Source organism: Falco peregrinus, chromosome 5 (genome assembly GCF_023634155.1).
Source record: "Falco peregrinus isolate bFalPer1 chromosome 5, bFalPer1.pri, whole genome shotgun sequence".
NCBI classification, from domain to species: domain Eukaryota; kingdom Metazoa; phylum Chordata; class Aves; order Falconiformes; family Falconidae; genus Falco; species Falco peregrinus.
Genome location: NC_073725.1, coordinates 11,032,929 through 11,059,679, shown reverse-complemented (window position 1 = coordinate 11,059,679; position 26,751 = coordinate 11,032,929). Strand labels below are relative to the sequence as shown.

The 26,751-nt window shown below is 42.4% G+C and overlaps 2 protein-coding genes across 8 annotated transcripts in view; one reads left to right on the top strand and one right to left on the bottom strand.

Moving 5' to 3' along the window:
• TOP2B (DNA topoisomerase II beta) overlaps positions 1 to 10,852 on the top strand; it is a 65,828-nt gene extending 54,976 nt beyond the window's left edge. The window contains exons 29-37 of the mRNA XM_055803690.1: positions 24 to 221; positions 572 to 716; positions 1,935 to 2,093; positions 2,942 to 3,149; positions 3,643 to 3,722; positions 4,033 to 4,143; positions 9,131 to 9,247; positions 10,054 to 10,151; positions 10,367 to 10,852. Of these exons, the coding sequence (XP_055659665.1) occupies positions 24 to 221; positions 572 to 716; positions 1,935 to 2,093; positions 2,942 to 3,149; positions 3,643 to 3,722; positions 4,033 to 4,143; positions 9,131 to 9,247; positions 10,054 to 10,151; positions 10,367 to 10,528 (1,278 nt within the window). The 3' untranslated portion in view covers positions 10,529 to 10,852. The remainder of the gene's footprint in view (positions 1 to 23; positions 222 to 571; positions 717 to 1,934; positions 2,094 to 2,941; positions 3,150 to 3,642; positions 3,723 to 4,032; positions 4,144 to 9,130; positions 9,248 to 10,053; positions 10,152 to 10,366) is intronic.
• A 64-nt stretch (positions 10,853 to 10,916) lies between these two features.
• RARB (retinoic acid receptor beta) overlaps positions 10,917 to 26,751 on the bottom strand; it is a 334,164-nt gene continuing 318,329 nt past the window's right edge. For 4 of the 7 annotated variants that reach the window (XM_055803607.1, XM_055803609.1, XM_055803608.1 and 1 more), the window contains 4 exons: positions 25,211 to 25,387; positions 17,605 to 17,809; positions 16,160 to 16,318; positions 10,917 to 12,326 (listed from right to left, as the gene is read on the bottom strand). In XM_055803607.1, coding sequence (XP_055659582.1) covers positions 12,130 to 12,326; positions 16,160 to 16,318; positions 17,605 to 17,809; positions 25,211 to 25,387 — 738 coding nt within the window. In that variant the 3' untranslated portion in view covers positions 10,917 to 12,129. The remainder of the gene's footprint in view (positions 12,327 to 16,159; positions 16,319 to 17,604; positions 17,810 to 25,210; positions 25,388 to 26,751) is intronic. The other 3 variants (XM_005234679.4, XM_027782747.2, XM_027782746.2) reach the window with 1 other exon arrangement.

Sequence of the window (26,751 nt, the reverse complement as noted above, 5' to 3'; positions counted from 1 at the left end):
CCCCACCCGGCCTTGTTTGTTAGAAAGTAGAAGCACAAGAAAGAGAAGATGTTTTGGCTGGCATGGTTGGCAAACCAATAAAAGGCAAAGTTGGTAAACCCAAGGTGAAGAAACTTCAATTGGAAGAGACCATGCCATCACCATTTGGCAGAAGAATAGTTCCACAGATTACATCTGCCATGAAAGCTGATGCCAGCAGGAAACTGCTGAAAAAGAAAAAGGTAAATTGAAAATATTGCTGTAGTTAGATTACTTACTACGTAACTGCTGTATTTTTCTACTCTGGTAGCATAAATCCAAACTGCTAGGCCTCATTAAAGCTGTATTTATACTGTTTTGCTGACCTAATGCATGAATAAGTTAATACTGGATTTCTTTTATATTTGCAAGCCTCTTGTGACTACTTGTGGTTCAGGTGTTTTTATTGAGATTTCTTAATTTCAAGACGTTTCAACAAATGACAGTATACTCGTCTACTTTCACTATTATCTTCTGTAAAACTATTCCAGTTCTATCTTAAAATATAAAGGTATAATTTGTTTTATTTTGCCCAACTTTTTAATATTTTTAGGGTGAAACAGATTCTCTAGCAATAAAAATGGAATTTGATGAAGAATTTGGTGGTGTTCCAGCTGAGGGCGGTGGGGATGACTCACTGAATACATCAGCCACAGCAACTAAAACCCCTAAACCTAAGAGAGAAAAGAAGGAGCCTGGTAAGATCCTTACACAGTCATAGTTAATCATAGTTGTGTATACAAATAGGGCATTAAATTAAAGGTGAATAATGCCACAGTAGTCACTGTTTCATCTGATTTTCTTCCCTGAAGAGATGTGTGAAAACACTTGAAAGTATTTTGGTGAAATTTCTGTTACGTAAGCTGCTTTTCTGGGGGGTGGATCTTACATTTTCTACATCTGTTTTGGTTTTTTTTTTTTGTGTGTGTATGTGTCTAAATCATTGAACTTGCAAGTAGAAAAATAGATTAGTTTTACATAATTAGACTAATTCTGTGCCCACTGAAATTTCTAGTTTGTATGCTTTCTGACATCGAAGGACATAGCACTCATCCTCAGTCTGAGTAATAGTGTAGATTGTAAAACCTGATTAAATAATTTTCCTATTGACATATTCAGTCATTCTGACTTTCTAAAAGTTGCACATATTATGGCTTGGCAGACCTACCAAATGTGTATGTTAACCTTTTTCCTCTGTCAGTAGGAATTAATTATTACTGTTGGAGAAATAACATAGTAATGGGGGGACAGCAACAAAACAGAAAGCTTAAGACAGAAGAGAAGGTTTAAGTATGAGGTTTAAAAAAAGAATAAAAAGTGGTTACATGAATACTTCTGAGAAAAGATCTGTTTTTAATTATTCAGAGGGTTATCCGACCTGAATAGATTAGCTGAGTACAGTTATGACTGGGTTTTCTACGTGCAGCTCAGGTCTACCCTCGCTGGTGGAGCCAGAGCCAATTAGCCCAGCTTGACCTGAGCTTGCCCTGCAACTGACTGAATGCATTGTTACTGCCCAGTGGGGTATCCTCTGCTTCCCATGTTAATTACATTTTTCCAATAACTGGTCCTGATCATATTCTCTGAATAATGGAAAACTGCTTGTTCTTTTCCTGGAAAACTCCAACAACCTTTAAAAAAATGGGAGTTTGGCTGCAGAGCAGCTAAAACTTCAAATTAGAGACTTTTATGTTTTTCAGTCATAAACCAGATTCCTTTGGCAGCAGCAGCTCAGGTTCTGTGTGAAATAGTTTCATCATATTTGATTTTTCTTCAGGAAGGAGAAGAAAATATACAACACCTAAAGGAGAACTTTTAAAGATAAAAATTTATGCTAAATGTATGTACTGTAAGTGATTAGAAAAGACGAAAATATTTTTTACCCTGACTGTAGTAAATGCTTTAACTTGTGGCAGGTACTAGGGTAAGAAGAACACCATCATCTACAAAATCCGGTGCAAAAAAAGTGAAGAAACGAAACCCGTGGTCAGATGATGAATCCAAGTCTGAAAGTGATTTAGAAGAGAATGAGCCTGTGATTATTCCAAGAGACTCTCTGCTTAGGAGAGCTGCAGGTACCCAAGCTCTTGTGCATTGTGCACTGTGACTGAAAGTTTCAACTACTTTTTTTTTTTTTGACCAAAGCCTGCCTTTAGGACCTTGTCTCCTGCAGATTGCTTGCATTACATTTTCTTTGTTGCGCGGTTAGTGAACAAACTCTTAAATGTCAGGACTAGGAACTCAAGATACAAAAGATTTTGTAAATTGGTCCAGAAATCCTTCCCTTATTCTAAACACTAGAATAGAAATTATCCACAATACTAATGAATTGTACAAGAAATAGACCAGACAATACCATTACAAATAAAAAAGTTACTGTAATGCAATTATACTGTCAAATAAGACCCAAAAGTCCAAATAGCTAGTAAAAATTTCTCAAAAAAAGTCTGAACAGCCCATGAAAAGCAAAAATATAGGAGACTGAAAGTTTGGAAAATACATAAATAATTGATAGTTTAAGAAAAACACAGTTTTGTCTGAAAAACTGTTGATTAATTTTTCAAGCAGTTGATGAGGAAGAATATTCAAATGATAGACTCAAAAAAACTTCCAATTGTAAGTGAAGGATTCTCATTCCTTGAAAGTACTTACCCAGTGATGTCTCCATAATGTCATTAGCTGAAGGTATCTGAGCAAACCACAAGTGGTGTGAGATGTTTGGTAAGACTTTTAATGATGTCCCTTTATTCTTCCGGGCTCAAACAAGTTTCTTTTCCCCCAGTCTTTAGTCTTGTATACTCTGAGACAGGGATTGTTTGGTGACTTCCATTTTATTTATGTGTTAACATAAGCAACTATCTTGAAATGTATAGTTACGTGATTTTTTTGTTGTTGTTGTTGTGTTGTGTTTGTTTTTTTTTAGCTGAGAGGCCCAAGTATACTTTTGACTTCTCAGAAGAAGAAGATGATGCCGATGATGATGATGATGCCAACAACAATAATGATTTGGATGAGCTCAAAGTAAAAGCCTCTCCAGTTACAAATGACAGAGAGGATGAGTTTGTTCCCTCAGACAGTTTAGAAAAAGATGAATATGACTTCTCCCCAACCAAATCAAAGCAGTCTCCAGAGTAAGTACTATAACTCAGCAGTATTTCATTACTAGTAAATTTTTGAGTGCAGATGTCTCTGAACAAAACTGAGAAATATCAACTCGTTATTACCCTACATGCAAAATAAATTCCTGGGGAGGAATTAAAGCATATTACCTCAGCCTTGCAATTGACCTATGCGGAGGTAAACTTGATTTGCCAAATTATGGTGCACTGTCAGTAATATCGTCTGTTCACTGCATGTTTTTTTAAGATTCTCCATTTTCCATGTTGTGCCAGTCTGGTTTACAGAACTATTGGAAAAAGTGTAATTCTGTTAATTGTAAATGCCTGAAGTTCACAACTGATTTGTGATGTTAGGGGTTTGACTGCTGCAAGCATTATACAAAAATGCTAGAAATACTCGGTAGTGCTAAACCAGGAATTTAATCTCATATGGATATTGTAACGTCTGCATATTTCAGTATGTAGTTTATGCAACTCATAATGTCTGTTTCCTGTTTGGAAGTAGGAAAACATCTCAAGACAAGAAAAATCAAGATTTTGGGAACATCTTCTCTTTTCCATCTTACTCTCAGAAGACAGATGATGGTGAGCTTGTTTTCACTGAGCTATTTAATCTTACAGCAACTGTCATGGAATATATTGGAGAGCTTATGTGGTATACACAAATTTCACACAGTGATGTTATAGACGAATGATGTCCAGATCCCTAAAGGGGAAAGGGGAAGGAGGTTCTGGTCTGTAGTGGAACAAAGCTTGTTGTATCATAGATAAATGTCTGTAGCCTAGCTATAGTATCGGAAGCACTTTTTTGAGATTAATTTTGACTGTTATTAATATTGATGTAAAATATGCAGTGGTGAATGAATCTTATTCTAAACATACTCTGTGATTGTAGATACAACAAAATTGGACAGTGATGAAGAGGATTCTGCTCCTGTTTTTTCATCATCTTTTGCCCCAAAACAAACAGAGAAAATTCCAAGTAAAACAGTGGCTGCTAAAAAGGGTATGTATGGGATTGTTCTGTAAGCCAATCCATTTATTTAAAACTTGTCTTCTCCACCTTTGCTCTTCACATCTTCAGAGTGGAAACTGAATTTGTTTATTTTGAACTTAGTGGAATTCAGCATAGCGTGTGAACTTCTTCCAGCTCCTTAATGTCTTTCATTCCACTGGTTACTGTAGTGTCAAAACTTAATACTTTCCACATATGCAGCTGGTGTTCAGCCTTGGATTAGTTTAACTAATGGGAGGTTTTTACCCTTGGTGAACAAGTGAAACAAGATGACCTTGGGGTTGAAGATCTAACTTACTTTAGAAAGAAGGAGAGAAAGTGCAACGGAGGAATCCCTGGGAAATATTTACCTCCTAAGTAGATGTTGTGGTTTAACCCCAGCCAGCAACTAAGCGCCGTGCAGCTGCTCGCTCACTCCCCTGCAGTGGGATGGGGGAGAGAATCGGAAGAATAAAAGTGAGAAAACCCATGGGCTGAGGTAAAGACAGCTCAGTAGGCAAAGCAAAAGCCGCACACACAAGCAAAGCAAAACGAGGAATTCATTCACCGCTTCCCATGGGCAGGCAGGTGTTCGGCCATAGCCAGGAGAGTGGCGCCCCATCGCAGTTAACGGTTACGTGGGAAGACAAACACCAACACTCCAAATGTCCCCCTTCCTTCTTCCCTCAGCTTTGTATTGCTGAGCATGATGTCATATGGTATGGAATATCCCGTGGGTCAGCTGTCCTGGCTGTGTCCCCTCCCAATTTCTTGTGCACCCTCAACCTACTCACTGGTGGGGTGGGGTGAGGAGCAGAAAAGCCCTTGGCTCTGTGTGAGCACTGCTCGGCAATCAGGAGAACATCCCTGTATTACCAACAGTTTCCAGCACAAATCTAAAACATAGCCCCACGCTAGCTGCTAAGAAGAAAATTAACTCTATCCCAGCCAAAACCAGCACAGTAAACTGTCACAGTAAGTTCCACTTGGCACAGTTGTTTTTCTTCTTGAAACGGAGGATGAAAAGGCTCTCCTCAAACTTCAGAGGTGTAAATACTTTCAGTTATTAGTCAGGCTTTTAGAACTGATATCTTGCAGATTCTTATATTGTGGAATTATGGACAATTCTGAGAAGAGCGTGTTTATTATTTGGATTTGCTTCTATGGTTGAGCTTGGGTATTTGTAGGAAGAAGGTGGGGTTTTTTTCCCCTCTGTGTACTTTGGGGAATACTGGTTCATCTGTTGTTAGTGCTACTTTTAAGAGAAAGACTTGCACTTTTTTCTAAATGTGTGTTAAAAACTATGCTAGACACTTGCCATAATTAATGGTGAAAATTATGTTTTTTCTTACCTAATAGTAGTTAAAATAGGTTATAAAATACAGTTCTTAACTTATGATAGACAGGGGATTTTGTTGCTTTCGGATCTTTGCCTTTCTTCCTGTATGTCTTTCAGATAATTTCCTTTTTTCTTGCTGCTCGATCTTCTCTCCTCCAAAAGCATTTTTTTTCCTGTGGTACTGTGGCCTTTGCTTTTTAAACCATCTTTTGACCAATTTGCAGCTGAGCTTAATGTATTAATTCTTCCTCAAAAAAGATATCTCAAGGAAATCTGCAAGAAAGCAGCCAGTTACAGTAGTTAACTTACTCTTTTAAAAATGAGAAGAAAAAAATCTTGTGTTATATATTAGGTACCAGTGACCTGTAGCATCTTTTCATCCTCTCCCCCACTGCTTCCCTGTTTCTAATCTCTTTCTTGCTGCATTGTGTCTGATCTAATTTGTAAACTGTTTGAATCAGCGAACGTCTGAATGCTTCTCAAACACTTTCAGCTAGTAATTTTCTATAATACAATAAATGAAGATTGTTTACAGGAATAGCTGATCTCTAATAGAATAGTCTTTTATGTTAAACTTCTGTACTGCAGTAATACAAGAGAGAACTGGGTATGCAGTAGCTAGGCATGGATGCAATTTAACGTTCGATCTCTTTCTCCCTCTCTGTTTTTTGAAGGCCTGGATGCGATGAGTTGTTGTTAACCTAACTTGAAACCTTGCAATACAGCTGTGATCTGTTTCTCAGTATGTCATTAACCTTTACACTCACAAAATAGGTATAAACAGGCTCTCTTTCAAGTAAAAGTTAAATTTTTGCCTTCAGAGTAGCCTTAGGGACAGTCTCCCTCTCAGTGCATGCCAATAGGACAGGTTGCTTTCGCCAGTTTTCATCTCTTCTTTGCCCAGATTAGACATGACCACAGCATCATGACATGGTTTTTGACAGTGCAGTGATAACTTAGCATGCTTAGTTCATTGCTCATCTGGTATCCTTTGAGTAGTCTCCTTGATTCTAAGTCCAGCTGCATGCCCTGTATCAGCAGCCCCTTCAGAACCCGTTTTCTGGTTCCGGCCGCTCATCCTCACACTGGGACTGACTATTGTGTGGCTGAAACAATTGTTGTTTGATTTTTCTGGGACTCCAGAGCTCGGATTTGTAAGGACAGAAAGCTGAAACTGAAGAACGATTTGTTCTCTAGCCTTGCTGTCTGTACAGCCACATCCACTTCTCCAGTGAGAAATAAAGGAATAGGTACAAGTTCAGCTTCTTTTCAGACTAAGACCAATTTGAGATGAAATCTCTTGACTTCTGGTGTTCACTACAGAGGATCAAGAGACTGCTCAGCTTGCTTTCCATGCACTATTTGAGAGGTCTGTGGTTCCAGTGCTTTATACTAAGCCTAAGGGAAATCTGAAAAGCAGTCTTGCTCTTCGGTTATAAGCAGCTGCTCACCTCGAACAGCCCAGATGTTGAGATTCTAGCAGTGGGGCATACCCTTCGCATCAGCTGTAGGACTGATACCATTTCTGGACTTTCGACCAAAAACTTGAACTTGTTGAGAGCCTGTGCACATTGACCCCACTGCAGACTTCCATTTCACGCCATGGTACCTAGTGGAGAGCTTGGCTGAGCCGATGGCAGTCTAGTTGCTGTCAGAGATCCTTCCCACTTGTGCAGTCATTGGGTCTGTAATCTAAGGTAGCAGCTGAGAATCTCGCTAGAGTTAGTGCAGAGGGAATTGCACGTTCTGGAAGCCACGGACACTTGCTTTAGTAACAAGAGGTTTGCTGACCCTTGGACTTGGTGTTCTACAGGCAGGCTTCACAGGAGCTGACCTGTGTTGACAGGCTCTGTTTCAAGGGGAGAACAAGTGTAGTGTTTGTGGTGGCGTGTCATCCTTCCCTTTCATTCCCCAGTTACGTTGTGTCCGTTCCTTGTTTGTCAGTGAGAAGTCTGCCCCTTTTCTAACATCAGTTGACAAATTCAAGGACTTGGGGCCAGACGAAGATAGTTCCATCTCATGATGTATGTGCTGGGTAGTACTTGTCAATGGAGCATACTTGGCTTCTGCCTGGTGTGCCACTTTTCCGTTAACAGCATCAGGAACTGTACGGTTCTGTAAGAGGATTGTCTAAAACCTCAGCTCCTGGTGCTGAATGTCGCCTACATCTAAAGCGGATCTCTTCTACTAAGATTCTCTTGGTCGCAATTTCTGCTTGTCATCTTCAAGTTGATGAAACTTCTGAATCTTTCCCTTCCCTGCCCCCTAGTCTAAGTTTCTTACGCTGGCAAAGCTTTTTCCTGTATGAAGGACTTTATGGGACCTAAAATGTGCCTTCAGGTACTACTGCCTTTACTGATAACTAGCTACTGACTGTTGGCGATGCTTCTAGAAAGTATTCCATCTGCTTTCAGTTGTGATGTACTTTTTTCCAGGCTTACTGGTAGTCTTTGTGGCTTACTTAGTTTTACTTTACGCCAATACAGCTGGTTTTTCCTAGCTGAGATACCTAGAGAGACCCGTTTCAAGTTGCTTTCAAATATGGTTCCTGACTTCCATCCTAAGCATCGTTGCTTCCCTCCCCAAGCCTTATCTGAAATGCTGCCACAGCCAACGCCATTTTTTTCCCTATCCACGATGCTTTAGTTCTTGTACTGTCAGGACCTGATACCCGGATTACCTAGCAGAAAAACTGGAAAGCGGAAAAGCAGGAAAGACGTAACTGTCTTTGTGCAGCGACTCACCAGTGGGTAGCAGTTGAAAGCATCATAGCCAAAAAGTTTGCGGAGACACTCTCTTGTTGTCTGAACACGTTTGCCTAGTAATACCATAAATGAAAGCTTGAGTTCTCACAAATGTCCACATTCCTGGTATCTGGAGCTTTCTTACCTGTATCTCGTCATCTTTGAGGTATGTGTACCTGATGGAGTGTAGGTCAGTAGCGTATCTCAAGGTTTCTGCAGAGGACTCACTTGTCTGTCAACATACAGAACACATTATCCGATGACCTTAAGGATCTTTTCCAACCTAAATGATTCTGTGATTCTATCCCTGGTCACCTATTATGAGAACATACCAGTGATTTGTCTCTTTAAAGGTGGCAAGCCTAGCTGCGTAGCAATAATTGACATTCTGTATGAAATCCACAGGTATGTCCCCTTCCTGTCCTTTCTGCTTTTTCTGAAGTTCCTTTTCACTGAGATTGACAGAAAATGTCACAGACTCAGGTGCACAGTCTCTCAAACGCCTGTCGTAATCATAGGGAAGGTGGTCCTGCAGTTGTACCACTGAAGGCAGAAATGTCACAAGCGGCAAGCTCTGTCTGTAAACACTGTGGTGTATCCAAACGTGTTTATAGTAAGTTGCTGCTTGTAAGTTACCAGTAACCGGTTTTGTGCTCAAAAAGATGAAAACGCATTTAATCAAAACCACTGGAACTTACCGAATGCACTGATGTATCTCAAAAGTATGGCAAAGGAAACCTCCCGTGTATTCCACGCAGTTTTAGCGTAAAAGCTGAAGTATATTTTCCCCAAGTGCTGAAACGGCTGATCTTGGTTTAAAATCTGTCATTTGTGCTGTAATTGGAGAATCTCATAAAATTTAATACTTCTAACCAATATAAGAATTTAACATATTTAATATCTCTAATCCTAACAGCAAAACTAGATGTGCCCCCTAAACCTAAAAGAGCTTCCAAGGCCAAGAAGGTGGAAATTATAAACTCTGACTCAGATTCAGAATTCGGCATTCCAAAGAAGACGGCAGCACCCAAAGGTAAGCGTTTCAGTGTCCACACCTGCTCTGCGTAACGCAGCTTCACAATCGTTTGTATAAGGAATGGGAACTAGGGTCTCTAAAATTAGAACCACATTGATTTATTAGTAGATTAATCACTAGCAGATTACTCAGCCGTGAGCCTCTTCCGTGACAAATAGAGTGTACTTACTTTTCTTGACAATCAGTGCGTGAACTTTTTATCCGACCTTCACTGTTGGAAATGTATTTAATAGCTCTGCCCCCCACCCCCACCCCCTTCTTTTGTTCATCAGTTTGTTTGATCTCAGCTTTTTGCAAGACAGTAAAACTATGTTAGTCATTCCAGTAAGTAGTTATTTCTGGCTTTTTAATCCAATTCTTTGGTATCCAAGTTCTCAGCCCTCCCAACACACGGCCCACCAAGCGGTGTAATCTGAGCAGTCTGTAAGGGATGTGCCAGCGTCGATAGCTCGGGTCAACGCTAAACTTACTAAGCAGTAAAGGTGGAGTAACGGTGTGTAATCAGTACGGAGGGCGACCAGGGACTTGCGGTACCTCAGGAGTCTGGCAGTCACTGATCTAACCGAGTCTGTCCCCATCTTGAACGGACAGCTTGACTTGCTGGGGCCGACGGCAACTTCCTATTTTACTGCTGTTGTGAAGAAGCTTGGGTTGGGAACTAAATTTGAAGTTTCATACGTAGATGTACTGAAGTAATTTTGCTAGGGCTTTTTTTCAGTTTGCTGAAGTCTGGAGTTTAATTATTTATTTTTTTTTAAAAAAAAAAAAAGGAAAACAAAGTTAAATCATAATCTCTCACCTAGGAAAGGGTAGAGGGGCAAAGAAAAGGAAAGCATCCAGTTCAGAAAACGAAGGTGAATACAACCCTGGGAAGAAAACGCCTAAATCGACACCGAGCAAGGTCAGTTCCATCTCTGCTCCTTTCTCTTTGTAAAAAAGACCCTAATGGATTACCCCACGTAAAGGTACACGTTCTTATTACAGGTTGCTAATACGGTATTTGGGGTTTAGGTGCATTTAGAAATTAGATGTTAGAGGAGGCTTCTTTCAATTCTGAGTATTGAAAGGGAAAAACGTACAAAGCGTTACAACTGATTTGTCTTTTCTTTTCTAAAGAAGTCCAAGAAGGCTGCTTTTGACCAGGATTCTGATGTGGAAATCTTTCAGTCAGGCTTTGCCTCCGAAACTGCCCCAAAGCCACGGACAGGCCGGGCTAGAAAAGAAGTTAAATATTTTGCAGAGTCTGATGAAGATGATGATTTTGATATGTTTAATTAAGTGCCCAAAGAGCACGCAAATCTTTTCCAACAAATATCTTGTGTTGTCCTTTTGTCCCTTCTGTCGCAAACTTTTGTACATTTGACTTATTTTATGTGATAATGTAATTGATGGTTTTTATTATTGTGTGTAGGCATTTTAACATTTGGTTCTTACACCTACAGTTTTATGCTCTTTTTTACTCATTGAAATGTCATGTATTTGTCTGACTGGCTTGTAGAGATGTTCTAGACAGCTGTGCTAAAGCACATTTTAATTGTCATGGTTGCAAACAGCAAACCTGCCTTTTGAAATGAAGTTTAAACATTAAAAAATGGAAAATTATCGTGTGTGTGTAAAATGTGGACTGGAGGGACTACTACTACACGAGCTGTTGGTTTTTTTTTTTTAAAATAAATATATTTTATTCTTTGCCAGGAGACTCCATGGAAAAAGGTAAACAGTATATGAACATAGAAAGCATTGTTAAACAATCTCAATGTACAAACAGAGCCAGTGAAAGTACATCACAGACTTGCTAGAATATATAAAAAAAAATCCACTAGTGCTTTAAATGAAACCTAAGAAACTGACACTTTAAATCTGTTAACCATTCTACCACAGTTTTCACTCTGCTTCATGGTGATTTAACAAGGCCAAGGCGGCAGATTCTCTCCTTGTGTTTCTGGAAGTCCTAGCTGTACTTCCCTAGCACCTGGAAGGCCAGATAACCCAGCTAACTCCTGGCAGTTGCTTCTTAAGGAAATACCCTAGACTCACCGACTGGAATGCTGTAAATGAGTCTGCTGGTTATCGTCCCATGAAGTTTGCCTAATGGCTTGTGAACAAGTAAACAAAAACATGGTAACACTGAAAAGTGTTTCTGCCTTGGAGGCTAGCGTTGCTGGAGAAATGGGTAGTTAATTGTGTAGCTAGGTCACCAGCCCGGTAAGAAACCACTTCTTTAAATTTTAAAGTGACATTAACAGTGGAACAACTGACATCTGAATAACTGATCTGGCAGTTAATGCTGATGTCTTTTCTGCCAGCGCAGTGAACTTTTGTATACTTTTTACAAGGAAGGAGATGCGAACTGAGGGCATCCGAGACAAGTTTTCATATTAAACTAAACCAGACGGTCCTTTAAACTTCCTTTTCTGGACGTGTACGGTAGTCCGTTTCGAATGGTTGGTGTCTTGATCGCTTTAGGTATGAGAGACAAAAGGAAAGCACCAAACATCCAGTATGGAAAGCACAGCCATACATTTGTATGTACAAAGTCATCAGAAATGCAACCAGAATTTAAAAGTTTGAGATCTGTCTCGTCACCATGCAATCTTGAATGTTCAGAGGAGAAAACAGAAGCTTAACTATTTTTTGCATGAAATGGCTGATTTAGAGTTTCAAAAGTTTGCATTTTCTAGTTTTAAGAGTTTAAACAGCAAGGAGTATATATCGATACATATGAAAATTTCTTGGTCCTTGTTGAGTTTTTATCTATATATATACACATATATAGATATATATTAAGTCCAGAAACTAAGCAGCAGTAAAAATGTTTTTCTTGCTTTTCATTCCTGTACATAAGGTATTAGGAATGTCTGAAGTAGCTGGAAAATGTCTTACTCCACCATAGGGGATTGACTGACACTGCTGTTATCCACTGAACTAGGTGAGATACTAGGACTGTGTTCTGCAGTATTTCCATTTGAGGTTGGTGTCAGTGGTTCATGTCCTTCAGAGTTCTCCAACATTTCCTGGATAAGAGGTGGCATGGATCCAGGAATTTCCATTTTCAATGTAATGACACGTTCTGCACCTTTAAAAAGAAAACAAGAGGGCCTTTCTATTAGTACCGTTTGTAAAATTTCCTTTTTTTTTTTAGCATCATCAGTAGCAATTTCAGGGTATGTTATTGTAACAGATGTGACGGCTCCTTCTGTACGTGGTTTTGTGTGGAAGAAGGGAACGACTTCGGTCATACAAGAAGGGGGAGTTAGATGGGTACTCCTTAACTGATTTAAAATCATGACATAGCGACTGATATTACAGCACAGGTAAATGGGATGAACTGCTGCTTTTCAGGGAAGGAACCAAAACAGCTTTAAATTATACTGAAAAGTTAAACTAAACTGTTCCCACATAGATGTGCTTATAAATTGGAATATACTTTACAGTTTTTAATCTGTACGCGGTATCTGCAAAGACTAGAATGACAAAAATTCTGGCCAATTTCTGTTAAATAGGTGAGGTGAATCCTGGAAGAGAACTGCAGCGATTTAAGTCAGAACATTCTTTCCCGTATAGAAAACTGTGAAATAAGATTCGGAATTTAACAAACCATTGTTTTATAAAAAAAATTCAGGCAAAAAGATACTTTTTTTGTAAAGTGTCCTGTAGCGTTCAGGCTTCTTTGCTTGTGCTAATTAACCACAAAAGTACACAGAAGCACTGACAGTGTTTACAGGTGACTTACCTGTTGTTACATTTGCCAAAGACGAACACCGAACAGTTCAGTTATTTTTACGCAGACGTGGTTTTGCAGGCTAGTATGCATAGGATTAAACAAAAGTACTACATAAATCCTGGTTACTCAGACTGTGAACCAACAACTAATATTAGTTTAAAAGAAAGAACATAAATCACAAAGCAGACAACAGCGCCTGTTGCTCCTAAGGCGTGTTAAGGTTTCCTGGACAGGACAGGCTTACGGGGACAGCTGCCTGAAGAGGCAGCCACCGCACAGTTCACCTGTAACTTGTGTGCGCCATCGGCTCGGTGCTCCCAGGAAGCTCTGTCCTTAAGACGCCGGGCCGCAGCGGCGCAGAAGCCTGCGTTTAAAAATCAGCCAAGACCCTGCCTGACGCCGGGCAGTTAATGCTGAGGGAACTGCTGAGGGATTAGTAAGTTACTACAGACAGGAATTCTTGAATGCTGGATGGACAAAACTCTCAGTGAAAAAAAAAGGGCTGTTAATTGGGAACAGCCTGGTCTGTAAAGCAGGAGGGTTCAGCTGCTGCTGTCGCTCTACACTGCTGCTGCTCGCAGTGACAGACAAGCCACGTTCAGAAAGGCCTCGACAGCAGCATCTTGGAATTACGTCTCGAGTAAAGTGAGGATATACAGTAAAGGTTCTGTTCCACACTGAGGCATGAATGTGCTTTACACGTTTTGCTGCTGATGGGGGAAAAAGATTTTTCTTTTCAGGACATCAGGCAATTTATAGCCGTAAACATCAGCATTCAAATACCTGGTCTAACACGTTGCATAGCATAACAGGAGCCTGTGCTTTTTAAACATGAAGGGAGGCAAGAGGAGCCAACAAAATTAAAGGGAAAATAGTCTGGTTACTGATTAACTATTCCAGAGAGAACCTCTGGATATATTCCACTTATCTGTGCTGCTGCAACGTACGTGCTGGAGAGAGCTCGTTGTCAGCCGCAGCGGTAACCCCAGACTGTAAGGGAGCACTTATGTTCATGCCTTAGCTGTGGAGCTTCAAAAAATCATCTACAAAGGCAATGACCAACTTTTTCCAAGTGAATGTTGATTAAAAACTCTCTTAAGTAACTGTGAGGAGCAAAGGGGCAAGCTTCCTAATCGGAAAGAAATTAATGCAGAATTATGCTGAGAGCTTCTCTGAAAACCATCTGCAGCCAGAGCTGACGAACTGAATCTGGCCGTGTTCCACACCTGCCTTCTGCTGTTGCGGAGTACTCGGTCGGACTGCCAGGTGGTTTTGTTGGTTACGTAGTAACCGCTGTAAAGCCACAGTAATTTTTCAGGTCTTGCAAACTTCCAATTTAATGGTGGGACGAGAGAACTCAGAAGACAGTCTCTTGCTTTAGTCCCACGCATGCTTAATTCTTCATTACGATACTTCTGATGTCACAGAGGAACATCGGTGTATAAGGAACTCTAGTGCGAGGAGACACTAGACTCGGCCGTTTCGGGTCATGCTTGCTTTGGTAATTGCTTTCAGCGATCATGTACCATCAAAAGTCATTATCTTCTAATGTACGTCTTTCAAATGAAACTCAAGACACACACACCCTCCTCCAGGACATCACCAGTCCTTTGTATGATTTAGTTCTACCATAAAACATTAATGATATAATTAAAGTTAAATACTTATGTCAGAATGGAGAGGAGAATCCTTTCTTGTGACTGAACATAAAGACAGAGCCGTGTTCCTGAGGAGCTGGAGGGCTCTGGCAAAGCAGCAGGAAAGTGCAATGGATTTCCCACAAGCAAGAACAGTAGAACGAAAAAGCTCCCCTAAATATTTTTATAGCTCAGTACTGCTCTAAGTTTATTTGGCGGTTTCAGTTGGATGGAGCCTGCTTTACTTGAGGGTAAATGCAAGCTTTAGATAACCTGCTAAGTGGGTCCTTTTAGGATACCTTTGCTTCCCGCTCTGGCGCTTTCTAAGTTATTCTTTTGGTACTAATCAATCCAATTAAATAGCTCACTTCTTTATATAAACATAGCTATAGCTTGATCTTTTAACTTATATATTATTTAAAGTGTAACAGTTCAGGTTTTAATGTAAAGCAAGCGTATCTATTTGAGTGATCTGACTGCTGCCCCCCTGAAGTCTTGTCAAAAACCACGTCATATGAAATCAGTAATTTTTTTAAAAGCAGAAATCCAATCTATACCTACATAGGCACCTGTACGTACAAGCTCATGTGCTTGCTTGTCTAGCAGGGGTAGCAAACCTGTGGCTGAGTAAGCACAGTAAGAAAGTGGAACTGCATCAACCACTGTGAAAAATAAGAACCGGCTGCAATTCTTTAGACTCCCTGTAGTCAGGCTGGTACATCTCCAGGACAGCTCCTCAGCAGTCTGGAGGTGGACGTACATGAAACTGCTGGACGCGTCTGAAATTGTGTCTTGGGGAGAGAGGGGTACACAAACAAAAGGAGCACAGCCACCTTCGAAGCCACAGCACAGGGTGTGTGGCGATGCCAGCGCCCTGCCACACCACGGACTGTCCGCTCTATGTCCAGAACAGCCACCCAGCCCGCCCTGGGGGGAGCCTGATTAAATGAAAGCCTCCAGCCACCCCCCTGCTTCAGAGAATTTATGTGACAGCACTTAGACTGTGTGTTTCACGTGATCGGTCACATACAAGCCCACATAAAATGTTAAAACTGATCCACCTATAAGCATGGTTAGTTTGGATTAGAGGTGCCGAATCTCCAAAATCCTGGATCTAATCCGTTCTAAAGTACACCAGACCACAGTTTAGGGGAATTTGGGATGTGCCAGCCTTTCCCGCTGTCTGTAAACAGACTGGTTTTGGAAGCCATTAGGGATACAAAATAGACGTTGACTTGCACCCCCTTGTAAACTTCAACAAAGGTTTAATTCAAGGTTTTATCTTGTTTTAAAATCACTGACAGAGTTCACGCTAATGATTTGCTACCGCACTTATACCTAAGACGTCATTTTCACTGTAAGTTGCATGAAGAATGTAGCGCCACGTATGTTTAAAATAGAACCGATTTAAACACATAAAGAAGGGAAGAGGAAGGTCACAAGGATGTTTCTTAGACACATTAAAAAAATAACAACGCCGGTCTCTAGGCCGGTTTCCTCTGAAACCGAACACTGACACTCTTGCTGAATTAGGGGGAGACACCGTACCTTTCGCACTGATGCTACGAAGATCTGTGATTTTCATTAAGATCTTTGGGAACATATGAGGCTTGTTGGGTCGTCTCTTTCGGATGTAAATTTTCAGTGCTTCAAGCAGTGGTTCCTGAAGCTTATCCACTTTCATTGGTTCTTCAAGGTCCTGGCGATCTGTAGAAAAGTATCATATCACTCATGGTTTTAAGTAAGTATTTCTTTTTACAAACTCCAAATCACAGAAGCTCCTCCATGTTCTTGATTAGAACTCCATGAATTTCATCTTTTCACTTATGACCCACACTCTGGAGTGGGTATTCCACAGGAAGCGGCTAAACCATGGCTTTCTGAAACTTAGACTCGTCTCTCCTTGGTGGCTGGAAAGGTTTGTCATTTGAGTGGTCCAGAACTACAAGTCTGCTCTTGTACCTCCCTCTCCAAGGGGAAAACACCTTGCTGCAAACAGTATTTCAGAATGGATTTTGTATGTGTCATTGATAAGCTACCTAGGTATACAAAGAGATTACCGCTAGTTTATTTTTTGTATCCATACTAAAATAAACTGAGTTACCATCAGGTATCAGCAGATGGCAGTGCGAGCTTGAGTGACAACAAACATCACCCATAAACCAGGATGCACCAGTCACATACCAGTGACACCTCAGAAACCACCAGTGCTTTTGATGGGTTATGGTTAGACACACACAAAATTCGAAAGATTTTGTACTAAAGGGCCATTGTCAACAAAGACTAACTCTTGTTCTTAAACATTCTGTTAGTAGCACCCGGTTTGTGTTTCAACAAAAGGGCCCAACTAAACAAGGTGTGTTGCCGTTGCTAGTCCAGATTCTGCAGAGGAGGAGAGAGACTAGGTGATTGAAACAAAATACATTTACAGAGGATTTTGGAAATTACTTGACACTTCACTTTTTGTGTTTGAAAACCATGATTTTACCTGACAATGCCCCTTTCAAGTTGTAATCCGCGCCCCCCCCTCCAAATCATGTCATTAGTGCCACTATGCCGATTTCAAAATGTAATCTATTCTTTTTCCAAAGAAAGTTATCACCAGTGACTTCTGTGTGAACGTAACTACATGTATATGCATGGCAATTTTGAGTAAAAGCTGTGTAATGGGCATCTTGCTGTAACAAAGGTCATTCGTACAGGTAACCACCCATATACCACTCATAAAAAATGCAGCAAGTATCCTGTACGGCAAAGAGCATCGGTTGCTTGACAGAATGATTTGATTCATTTAAAAACGTATCCATAATAAAACCAATAGCTATCACCAGTGGAAAATAAACCTTTAGTGTTAAGTGGTTTATATAACATACATAATAATATTTATATCTATTATATATAGATAGATGTTTTAGTACAGGAAAGCAAAACAGAACATAAACGAAGTTCTCAGCATCCTTTTCAAACGCATCTGAGTTCACGCTGTACGGTACCTCCACAGATTAAGCAGATGGCACTAAGGAGACCCGTTTCTGTATCATCCATTTCCAAAGGCAGGAGCTGGTTGGCAAATGTGAACACGAGATCAGTCAGGGGGCCAAATCCGGCGTTGTGCATCTGAGTTCGGTTTAGGGTAAGGCCATCTGAAAAGGTCATGGTGTCTTGTTCTGGTGTGTATCTTGTGCAAATTCTAAGGATCTGTGGAAGGACAAAAAAAAAAACCCACCCAAATCTGAAGAATTCAACTCATGAGAGGTTTGTTGCATTTTCTCGATGCAGCAAATGATGTCTGGAACTGCAGCACATGGTCACTTCAAAACAATCTCAAATGAAACCCCAGGTTGTTTGGTTCTAGTAGCACAAAATTTCTCTGGTACATCATAAATATACTCCACTGACTACGGATATTTTTTACAACAGAAATTTAAGAACAGAAATTTTCCCCCTAGTTATGAAGTAATCAAAATTTCTATGCAATTCTCACCACTTAGGTCACCAAGATTACCATAAGGCAAGATCATAAAAATATCTCACCTCCTCGCCCACGCATGTATTTCATTGACTCTGGGGATCAGTTTTGCAGACAGTGCTTTTCTGGGTTGTGTCTTTGGTAATGACCAAGTGTCTCTGTGGTACCTTGTGGGAGCGAGTGCAAACAGCCGTGCGTTGGTGAAGGAGGCAGAACATAAAGCGTGAGTTACTTGTGCCTGCGGGTGCCTGCCTTTCTGCTGTGACAGCAGGTAGGGAAACACCACCCCGTGAGCGCAACCCCTGCGCGAGCGCAGCCCTCCACCAGCACAGCTGCAGTTACAGTCTCCACGGAGCACTGCCTGTCTTGCCAGCCTGGGAGCCTGCACCTGAATGGATTATCAAACTTGGAACCTCCACACAGCCGCGCACGGGGCGGCTGGCACCCTGGCCAGCAGCCTGAGGAGCTGGCCCAGCTTTTCTTCTTTTACAGCTGTTGTTATTCCTGTGCACCTCCTCACCAGCCCTCCTGGAGGCTCTGGTGCTTCCCCCATGGGAGCCCTGGGCCGTGCTGGTGAGGGTGCGCACCCTGCCCGCCTGTGCAAAGCGCATCTTCCCACCGCGCCGCACAAGCCCAGGCGGTGTTGCTTTTGGCAAGTTCGCTTGCTCGCCAGCAGCCACCCCGCACTGACCCTGGATGAAAGAGCGTTCGAGAGGAGGATGGGATTCACACCTCTAACTGGACACAGAGGAATGCAAAACACATGAATAAAACACCGACGACGCTCTGCATTTTGTTAGTAAATGCCTCTGGGGTAACCGCGGTGTCAAGAGTGCTGTCACAGTGTGGCAGCAGGACCAGGGAGAGTGAGCGCAGGAATGCTTTCGCCTCTCGGAGCAAACCCGGGATGTGTCCCATGATAGACCCTGTACGGCACGAGCTCATTTGTACAGCTGCTATTAATCAACACTGCCCTAAGGATCAAATCAAAGAGATGTCCATCACGTTGACATATTTCTGTTACATATATCTATATCTATATCTCAATGCTTAATGTTTAAAATAATCAGAGGTGGGAGAAGGCTTATCCCTAAACTAAAATAAAAGGAAACCTTGCAGAAGTCTAGCTGATTAGCTGAGCTAAGACTACAGCTGCGTTTTTTCAGGGCTTGACTGTATTTATTTCCCATACAGCCATCCTACTTTGTTTTAAAGATTCAACAAAAAAGATTTACATGATTATAAGTGAGCACAGGGAGAATTTTAATTATTCCTATAGCTGCCGAAGCTCTGAGTCAGAGGCCCCAGCACTTGGCAGCTGACCAGTCTGGGCTTGGTTCTCCCACTTTCATCTTTGCCTGGCAACACTGCTCCAAATAAGCAGGGAGGAGAATCAGGAGGACATGACATGTTAGAGACCTACAGGGAAGCTTTTCTTTCTCTTCTTAAATTCCTTGGTTAAGAGACTTAACAGGGTCTATTTCTGCAGAAGACTCTTCAACTGTTTTCTGTCTCAGCAATATAATCTTATCTCACATTGTGGGTATATGCTGAAGCACAGAGACCCTATGTGGCTGGACAGGCATGTTTCACATCGTTCCCCTATCCCTGAATTAGAATAAGCTCTTGAAATTACTTGCCTCAATGACCAACCAAACGCACGGCACTCAAATTCTTCGCTGACCACAAATTCCTCACTAATGTAAGTGATCTTAAAAGGCTGCTGGTAACTCTAAAGGTTTTATGTAATAACCAAAGTGTATTTCAGGATTATTAGCAGAAATTAACATTATGAGGCCTGGCACCCCGTTAATAAGAGACAGTATATTTACCATATTCTGTGCTGGCAGTAACTACCAGCAGTGCTCTCCCCTGAAGTTCTCTGTTGGTCATGTTTTTAAGTCATTAAAAGGATTGTATAGAAAGCAGAAGAGACACACAGAGTTTGTTGTTTTCAAGAAAAGCATAGCGTGAAAGCTTTGCGTGTTCATGGAGAAGCCCAAGAGGTGCTCGGTTTACTTCTCTAATGGCACGCAAGAGAAACTGGAATGCAGCTCTTCCTATTCCAAGCCTGCACATATTGTAGCTGCCTTCCAGTGAGGGTGCGTGGCGTGGTCAGGTCTCCAGTTTTTGGAGGAACAAGGCTCTTCTTAAGTGGCACTGATTTTTCCCTTCGCTCAGCTGGGGAGAAAGGCAGCCCCTTTTATTCCAGTGCTGTTTTAACTGAAAAGCCTTAGCAATGACAATTCCTCCCTCCACACCCTCAGGACTCCCAGTCCGACAAACTAGCTGACAGGACTAGGAGCTAAATTGGGCAATGCTGTGGTGTTTTCTGAAGGCTGCCCGCAGCCTCCCCAGCAGCTGCCCAAGCAGGGCTGGCACATACGTATCCCTCCATCCAAGGACAAGTCTGGATACTGGCTGCCAGCGCCGCACTGCCCAGAGACTCCTGGTCCCGAGGGACTGTGGTGCCCCGGGGTGGTCACCCCGAAGAGCCCAGAGGTGGAATGCATGCCTCCTGCCACAACAGGGGCTGCTGGCTTCCGTGCTGCGACGTTCTCCGTGCTCACCCCCTGGTGCCGTAAGACCCGCTCTGTTTGGAGGCGCATGCTAGGGGTGCTCAGCAAAGACCTCCCAGCTCACCGCCGCCAGGGCTAGCGCAGAGGAAGGCCTCCAGGCTGGATCCTCATTGGGAATGAATTTGGGGTTAGGCTGCGTGGGCTAGAGCCCCTGCGGGCACACACAGGAAAGCTCTACAGGCCCTGCAAAATTTATCACTAAAACTGAAAGGGCCCGTGGAATTTAGCTCCTGGTAGGCTTGGGCAGCAGGTAGGACGGCTTTCTGCAAAAGGCAGACTTCAGGTTTTCATACCCACATGCTGCGCCAGCCACCAACTGGCCGAGCCTGCAGCGGCTCCGCTGGGCACTGCCGCAGATGCAGCTCAACCGTGCGTTCTCCGCGATGCACTGAGCTTGACTGCAGCAATCGGGTCTCAGGTTTCTCCTGCATTCCTTTGACATTATCCCACAACACGCTGTTATTAAACTCTGAGACAGATAATTTGAAATGTTTTTGGTGTGTTGGGGTTTTTTTTTTTGTTTTTTTTCTTTTTTTTTTTTCTAATTTGGGTCCTTCATCAAGATCTGCAAAACGCCATGGATATTGCTGATTCGCTGCTAAACCATTCTTGGGCAAACTTCCAGTATCAAAGTAAAGCGGATTTCAAGCTCATATTCACTGAAGAACATATGGGAAATGTCAGCACTTCAAAATAAGAAATCACGGTATCTTTCTCCATTTTAAACTGAACTCCTAATGTCCTCAACATTGTTTAGATTTTGTAACCAAGCCAAGTATTTTAGTTGTCACTCCGCTCTTAAATGCCACTTGCAGCCATAAATAAAGATCTTGCCCACAATTAAAGGATTCTTTGTTTTAAGGAATAGTTGTATCTTAAAGCATCTGGGGTTCCTATGAGCCAGTTGCAAAGCACAAAGCAAAAACCCTACAGGTTGCAACAAACCAAAACCATCCAGAAAGCTGCATTTACAAAATTGTTGCTACCATAGAACGCTTACTCGTTTTAAACTGATTAGTTAGGGCAAGCTGGGCTTTTTTTTTAAGAAACCCTCTTGCTAGACGCGAGCTGCCTTAGCTGGCTGGGCCAGTTTCCTGATAGGAAAAACCCAAGCAGGTAACCCTTAAACAACGAACAAACCTTCACAGCGCTGCCATACCCCATAAGCATGGGTTGTTCCGCACACACAAATACCTTCCTAGCATTAACATGCAGGGTTTTACAACAGAGAGCAAAAATGACATTATTAAAGATTAGCATTCAGAGATCTCTCAGGTTTTTATCCACTGGATTTAAGACAGGCTGGGCTTTGGACTCTTCACATTCAGAGCTTGGCAAGGCTGGGGATGCTCGACTGCTGCCAAGCCAGTGTACCAGCAGACAGAAGCACTCACTTTTACGAGGGCTACTGACTGAATTTTAGTCATATTTATCCCCGAAACCTTTGGCACCAGAGCAGACACAAAGTCCACCCTCCTCAGCTGGCACCTTCAGCTGTCTTGCGAGGCTTGATGCTATTTCCCTTCCAGAGATTTTGCTTGTTTGTATATAAAACAATCCTTTGGCACACACCTAGCAGAGTTTACCAAGCTCCTGGCACCGTTTCCTTTGTCAGCCTGTTTAAGGGAGGGTTTAAGCACCCACGGCCACAGGAACCAACCAAGCAAAGCCCTTGGCAGGTTCTACAAATGCTTAAGACTCCCCATAGCTGGTGCTGATGGGCAGGTGGACAGCGAAGCCAGAGTCCTGTGGTGGGGGGAGCCTGGCCACGCTACCTGGCTGGGCTGGGAGCCCCATGCTGATCCTCCCATGTGCGGCAGCTCTGGGGACATGTCCAGGGGACTGCACAGCAGCGGGACTGTGAGTGCACGCCGGCGAGGCTCACACGATGCTCGGCAGTGCTTGCAGAGCAGACTGCAGGCTGACACCAGCAGCGGGTGCTCGCACAGCAGGAGGGGGAACAGTGTTCACTCCCCGTCTCAATGCACAACAAAATAAAACGTTCGAAACACTCATAATTAGGAGAACTAGCTTGCTGAGGGGGAAATATGTGCTATTAAAACACTGCTCCAAGTACTGAAGTTTAACTTAAATAAAGATACAGAGCTGCATTGCAATTCTGATTATATGCAGGTGATGTGGGTTTAATGGATATGGGCATTTCACAGACAGCGCACGCACTGCGCATTACTGTGCTTGTGGTAATTATCCCTTTTTCTTTTTAAGCAGCACATAAAATAGTCACATAAAGCTTGTCTAAATGTCGCGGAAGAAAGTTAAGACGTGGTTGCCGCAAAGAGTCCTATCTGCTCCTGTTTTTGGAAAAGCCTCAGCTCATGCCTGCTATGGGTAGTCATGGCACTTGCTACACTGTGCTCGCTCAGATATGTCACCTTCTCCAGCTTCATGAAAAATGAAAAAGAGAATGAGCAGGTGATTGGGAATGACAGGTCTCAGTAACGTTTCTGACTAGAGCTTGAAGGCTGCCACATGGCCACAAAGTAAAAGTGGTGAATTGTATTAAAGAATCGACCCTTTCTATCCATTAATCAGTTGAAATGAAGTCACCATTTACCACCTGCTTCATTATTCTTTTTCTAACCTAGCAACTAAGCTTTTATTTAGTCACTTGGATCAAAGGCTGCGAAGTGCCTTTATCTAGGCACTTCAGATAAAACTGCTAACAGAAAGGCTACCCCTAAATTCTTGATGTTGTCCAGCCAATGCTGGCAACGCCAGCCGCCAGCAGGACCCCGTGCAACAGGGGCTGTGCATGCTCACGGGGTAAGCTCCCACTACCCACCCCAGCAAAGAGCACCAGGAGCCCGCAGGATCCCGAGCAATTACAGAGTCAGGGTATGTTTTTTTCCAGCATGGCAGCAACAAACAGGGGCGGAAGCTTCAGGGCTGAAGTTTTGGGATTAGAGTTCGGAAGTGCAGATTCTTGCTATATCCTGACTCCTCCCCACCGTTTTTGGGTAGTTTCTGTATTAACTAACCATTCGTTACTGTTTACAACAGCAAAGCACAAAGCAGTTCCCGTCCTGTACCTCTGGCAGAATGCACTCGATTACTGTATGCGTGTTTATCAATTACTGTATGCCTGTTAGTGTAAGGGGAACGTAACTGTCTTATTAGGACAGAGCTGGTGATGACAGGCACGCAATTGGTAATGAACGGCCCTGCCCCACGGAGGGACCACACACAGGAAGGACGAGATGGCCAAGTCTGAATGAGCGCCTGGACGAAGGGGACAACGATAGGCGACAACGATAGGCGACTCTTGAGCTTAGCAGGGCAACCTCAACCTTCTCTTTTTTATAGGCCACAGAACAATATCCCTTCCCCTCTCCCACCCCTCTTCCTCCTTCATCAGTGTCCTCTAGATGCAATTCTTCAAAACAGCTTTTGACAAAACAAGAGGAAAAGGTCACAGCAGTTAACGTCCTCCTCAACATGACCCTGTTTGAAGCAATGCACTTGCAGAAATTCCAAGATTAATTACTTCAACTTCCAATTCCCTGGTTTAAACTCCTGTATCATGCCAAAAGTAAGCACCCTACAATGGGTTTCTTGGCCATGCTTGTCTGAATGAAGACCTGAAGGTTTGTGCTCTGAAGAAAATACTTAAAAAATATTGAAAAAAACCTGTTTTACTGAAAGTTACTGCTACAACCAACAACAAAAAGCATATTTGCCACTAAAAGCCTAAAGACCTCTAAGGTCTTAATAAAGAAATGCTGAGATCCCAGAGGGCTCCTCTGAAGGTCAGCATGACAGAAACAGAGCGAGACAAAGGGAGGGAAGAGAGCTTGCCTTGACACAGTGACAAGGCGAGGTCTGGGGAAAAACACCAAGCCTACCTGCATAGTTCCCTGCTGCAGGTTGTATGCCTGCCTATTTAAAAAGTAATTACATTTAGCTAAAACCTGTACCGAGTCCATTACAGCGTCCATTTCCACAGGTGCCTGCAGCACTACTAGCGAAAGGAGGAGGGGGATCTGTGTGCTGGATGCTTGCGCCTGTCGGGCTCCAGGTGCACCAGTTTCCCCTCTACAACCTACAGAAACCTCACTCTGAGGATCTGCATTTCGTTCCTCAAACCACCTCATGACCACAGGTACAGCAAGTTCCCAAAATGTCATACAGCAGATTGTCTTTCTAAGTATCCTTTACAGAGAGAGAGCATTACATTTTGGAGGGAGGAGGAAGGAGAACAGAAAGAGAATCAGATCTCTCTTCGGTGTTAACAATCAGGAAATTTTTCCAAAGTTGCACATATTTCATGTTAGCGCCACAATACCAAAACGTGCCCTTCTTGCAACTACACTGAAATCCACAAACTACAATAACTTATTTTGAAATGGATGCTCATCAAAAATAAGAGATGCCTGTAGGTGTGCTGCTCGTGACTGTACCAGGCTACCTGCTAAGTTCAATTTTGCAACCGTAAGGCCGGGGCAGTATTTGACACCCTCTCCCTGTCGATTACAGCAAAAAGAAGAATAGAAAACACAGTAGTAGTATAATAATGGTGCTAAAAATACATACCAGTATATCCAGGCAGGCTGCTTTAAGTAGAGTTATCTGGTCTGCAATGGTCAAACTTGTGAAGCCTGGCAATCGCTTTGCAAATTCCACTATTTTAATAATGCACTTTGTTGCAAGTTCACTGAATTTGTCCCAGAGCCCGAGGTCCAGTCGAACCCGATGATCTGCACTGGAGTTCTGGAAAGACAGACAGAAGGCACCATAAACCAACAACATCCCTTTCAGTAAATGGTTTTCAAGGGAAAGAAACAACAACCAAGTATTCCTTCCAGAAGTACTTTCTATTAACATTCCAGGCATTTTCTCCAGCTTGCTGTTGGGACGATGCTGGTTTTAAACTTGGATTAATCGCCTGAAAATTCCTTGGATATTTCTCTGTTACTTATGATGGCAGAGGCCATCTGTACAAGGAACACAAATGAACTTAAACATTTCCAAATGCCACTATCATTATTCTTCCTCGCCATTATATAATAAGTGCATTGAGAGAGACAATTTTCAGTTGTACTCCAGAAAATATAAATGAACAGCGGAACAAGAATATCGGGTCCTCATCTGGAAAAAGTAGCACAGTATTTGGAACGTAGTTTCACATACTTAAGGTCTTAGCAAATTGGTTCTACTTAATTTATCTGCTCTGTGGCTCTGCAAGAGTTTTACAGCTTTCTCAAGCTACAGTCTCCCATGACTTAAAAAGCACTTCTTTATATGACATTAAGAAAAACACCATGTGCACTGATGAATGCTATATGCTCATTCGATGGTGCATCTCACATATACCCTACTGTCTGAAGTGTTAGAAGGACATTCCAGCTGCATCTTTTCAGAGACTGTTTCCATACATTCATGTACCTTAATTGAAAAGTCCGTAGTTTGCTAGGACGCGTAGCAAAATTCATGTTAAGTTTGTGATTAAATTTAATGTTTTCATACCTTCAGAATAACCCGTTAACCCTTGAAAAAGTTGAACATTTCAGCCAAGAACCAGCTGACTCAGAAGTTGCTGTGATCTATTTGATGCTGGCCCAACAAAAGATGGTGTCATGGGGAAACCTCGTGAGTCATTTCCAATCCACCCGTGATTCCCATGGGGTGGCAAGAAACAAGTAGTGACAGAGCTCCAAAACACCCAAGGCTCCTCTCCTCCTGCCCTAGCATGCAGTGTGTTCCCATTTAACCAGCATCTGATCCAATGCAGTTTAGGACGTGGCCAGCAGGACGGTCCCCCCCACTATTTCACGAGCCGCCAAGTTTAGTGTGCATTGCAGCTGCCTGCGCTGTCCGAGCAGTCTCCTCTGCACTGCAAGAGGAATTTTACCTATAAAAATAGGCTGTAATGAAGCTGTAATGAATTTGCAAAAGGTGCTGAGCTGCAGCCATGGAAAACCCAAAGCAAATTTTCTCTCTTCCACATCTCATCTGAGCTTGTCGACTAACCAAGAAAAAGAGAGGCATCTCCATAAAACAGGCTCACCCACTCCAGATAGGTACTTAAGGCAGGGAAGGGAAGAACCCCTCAGATGGTGGCTTTCTCCCCAGCT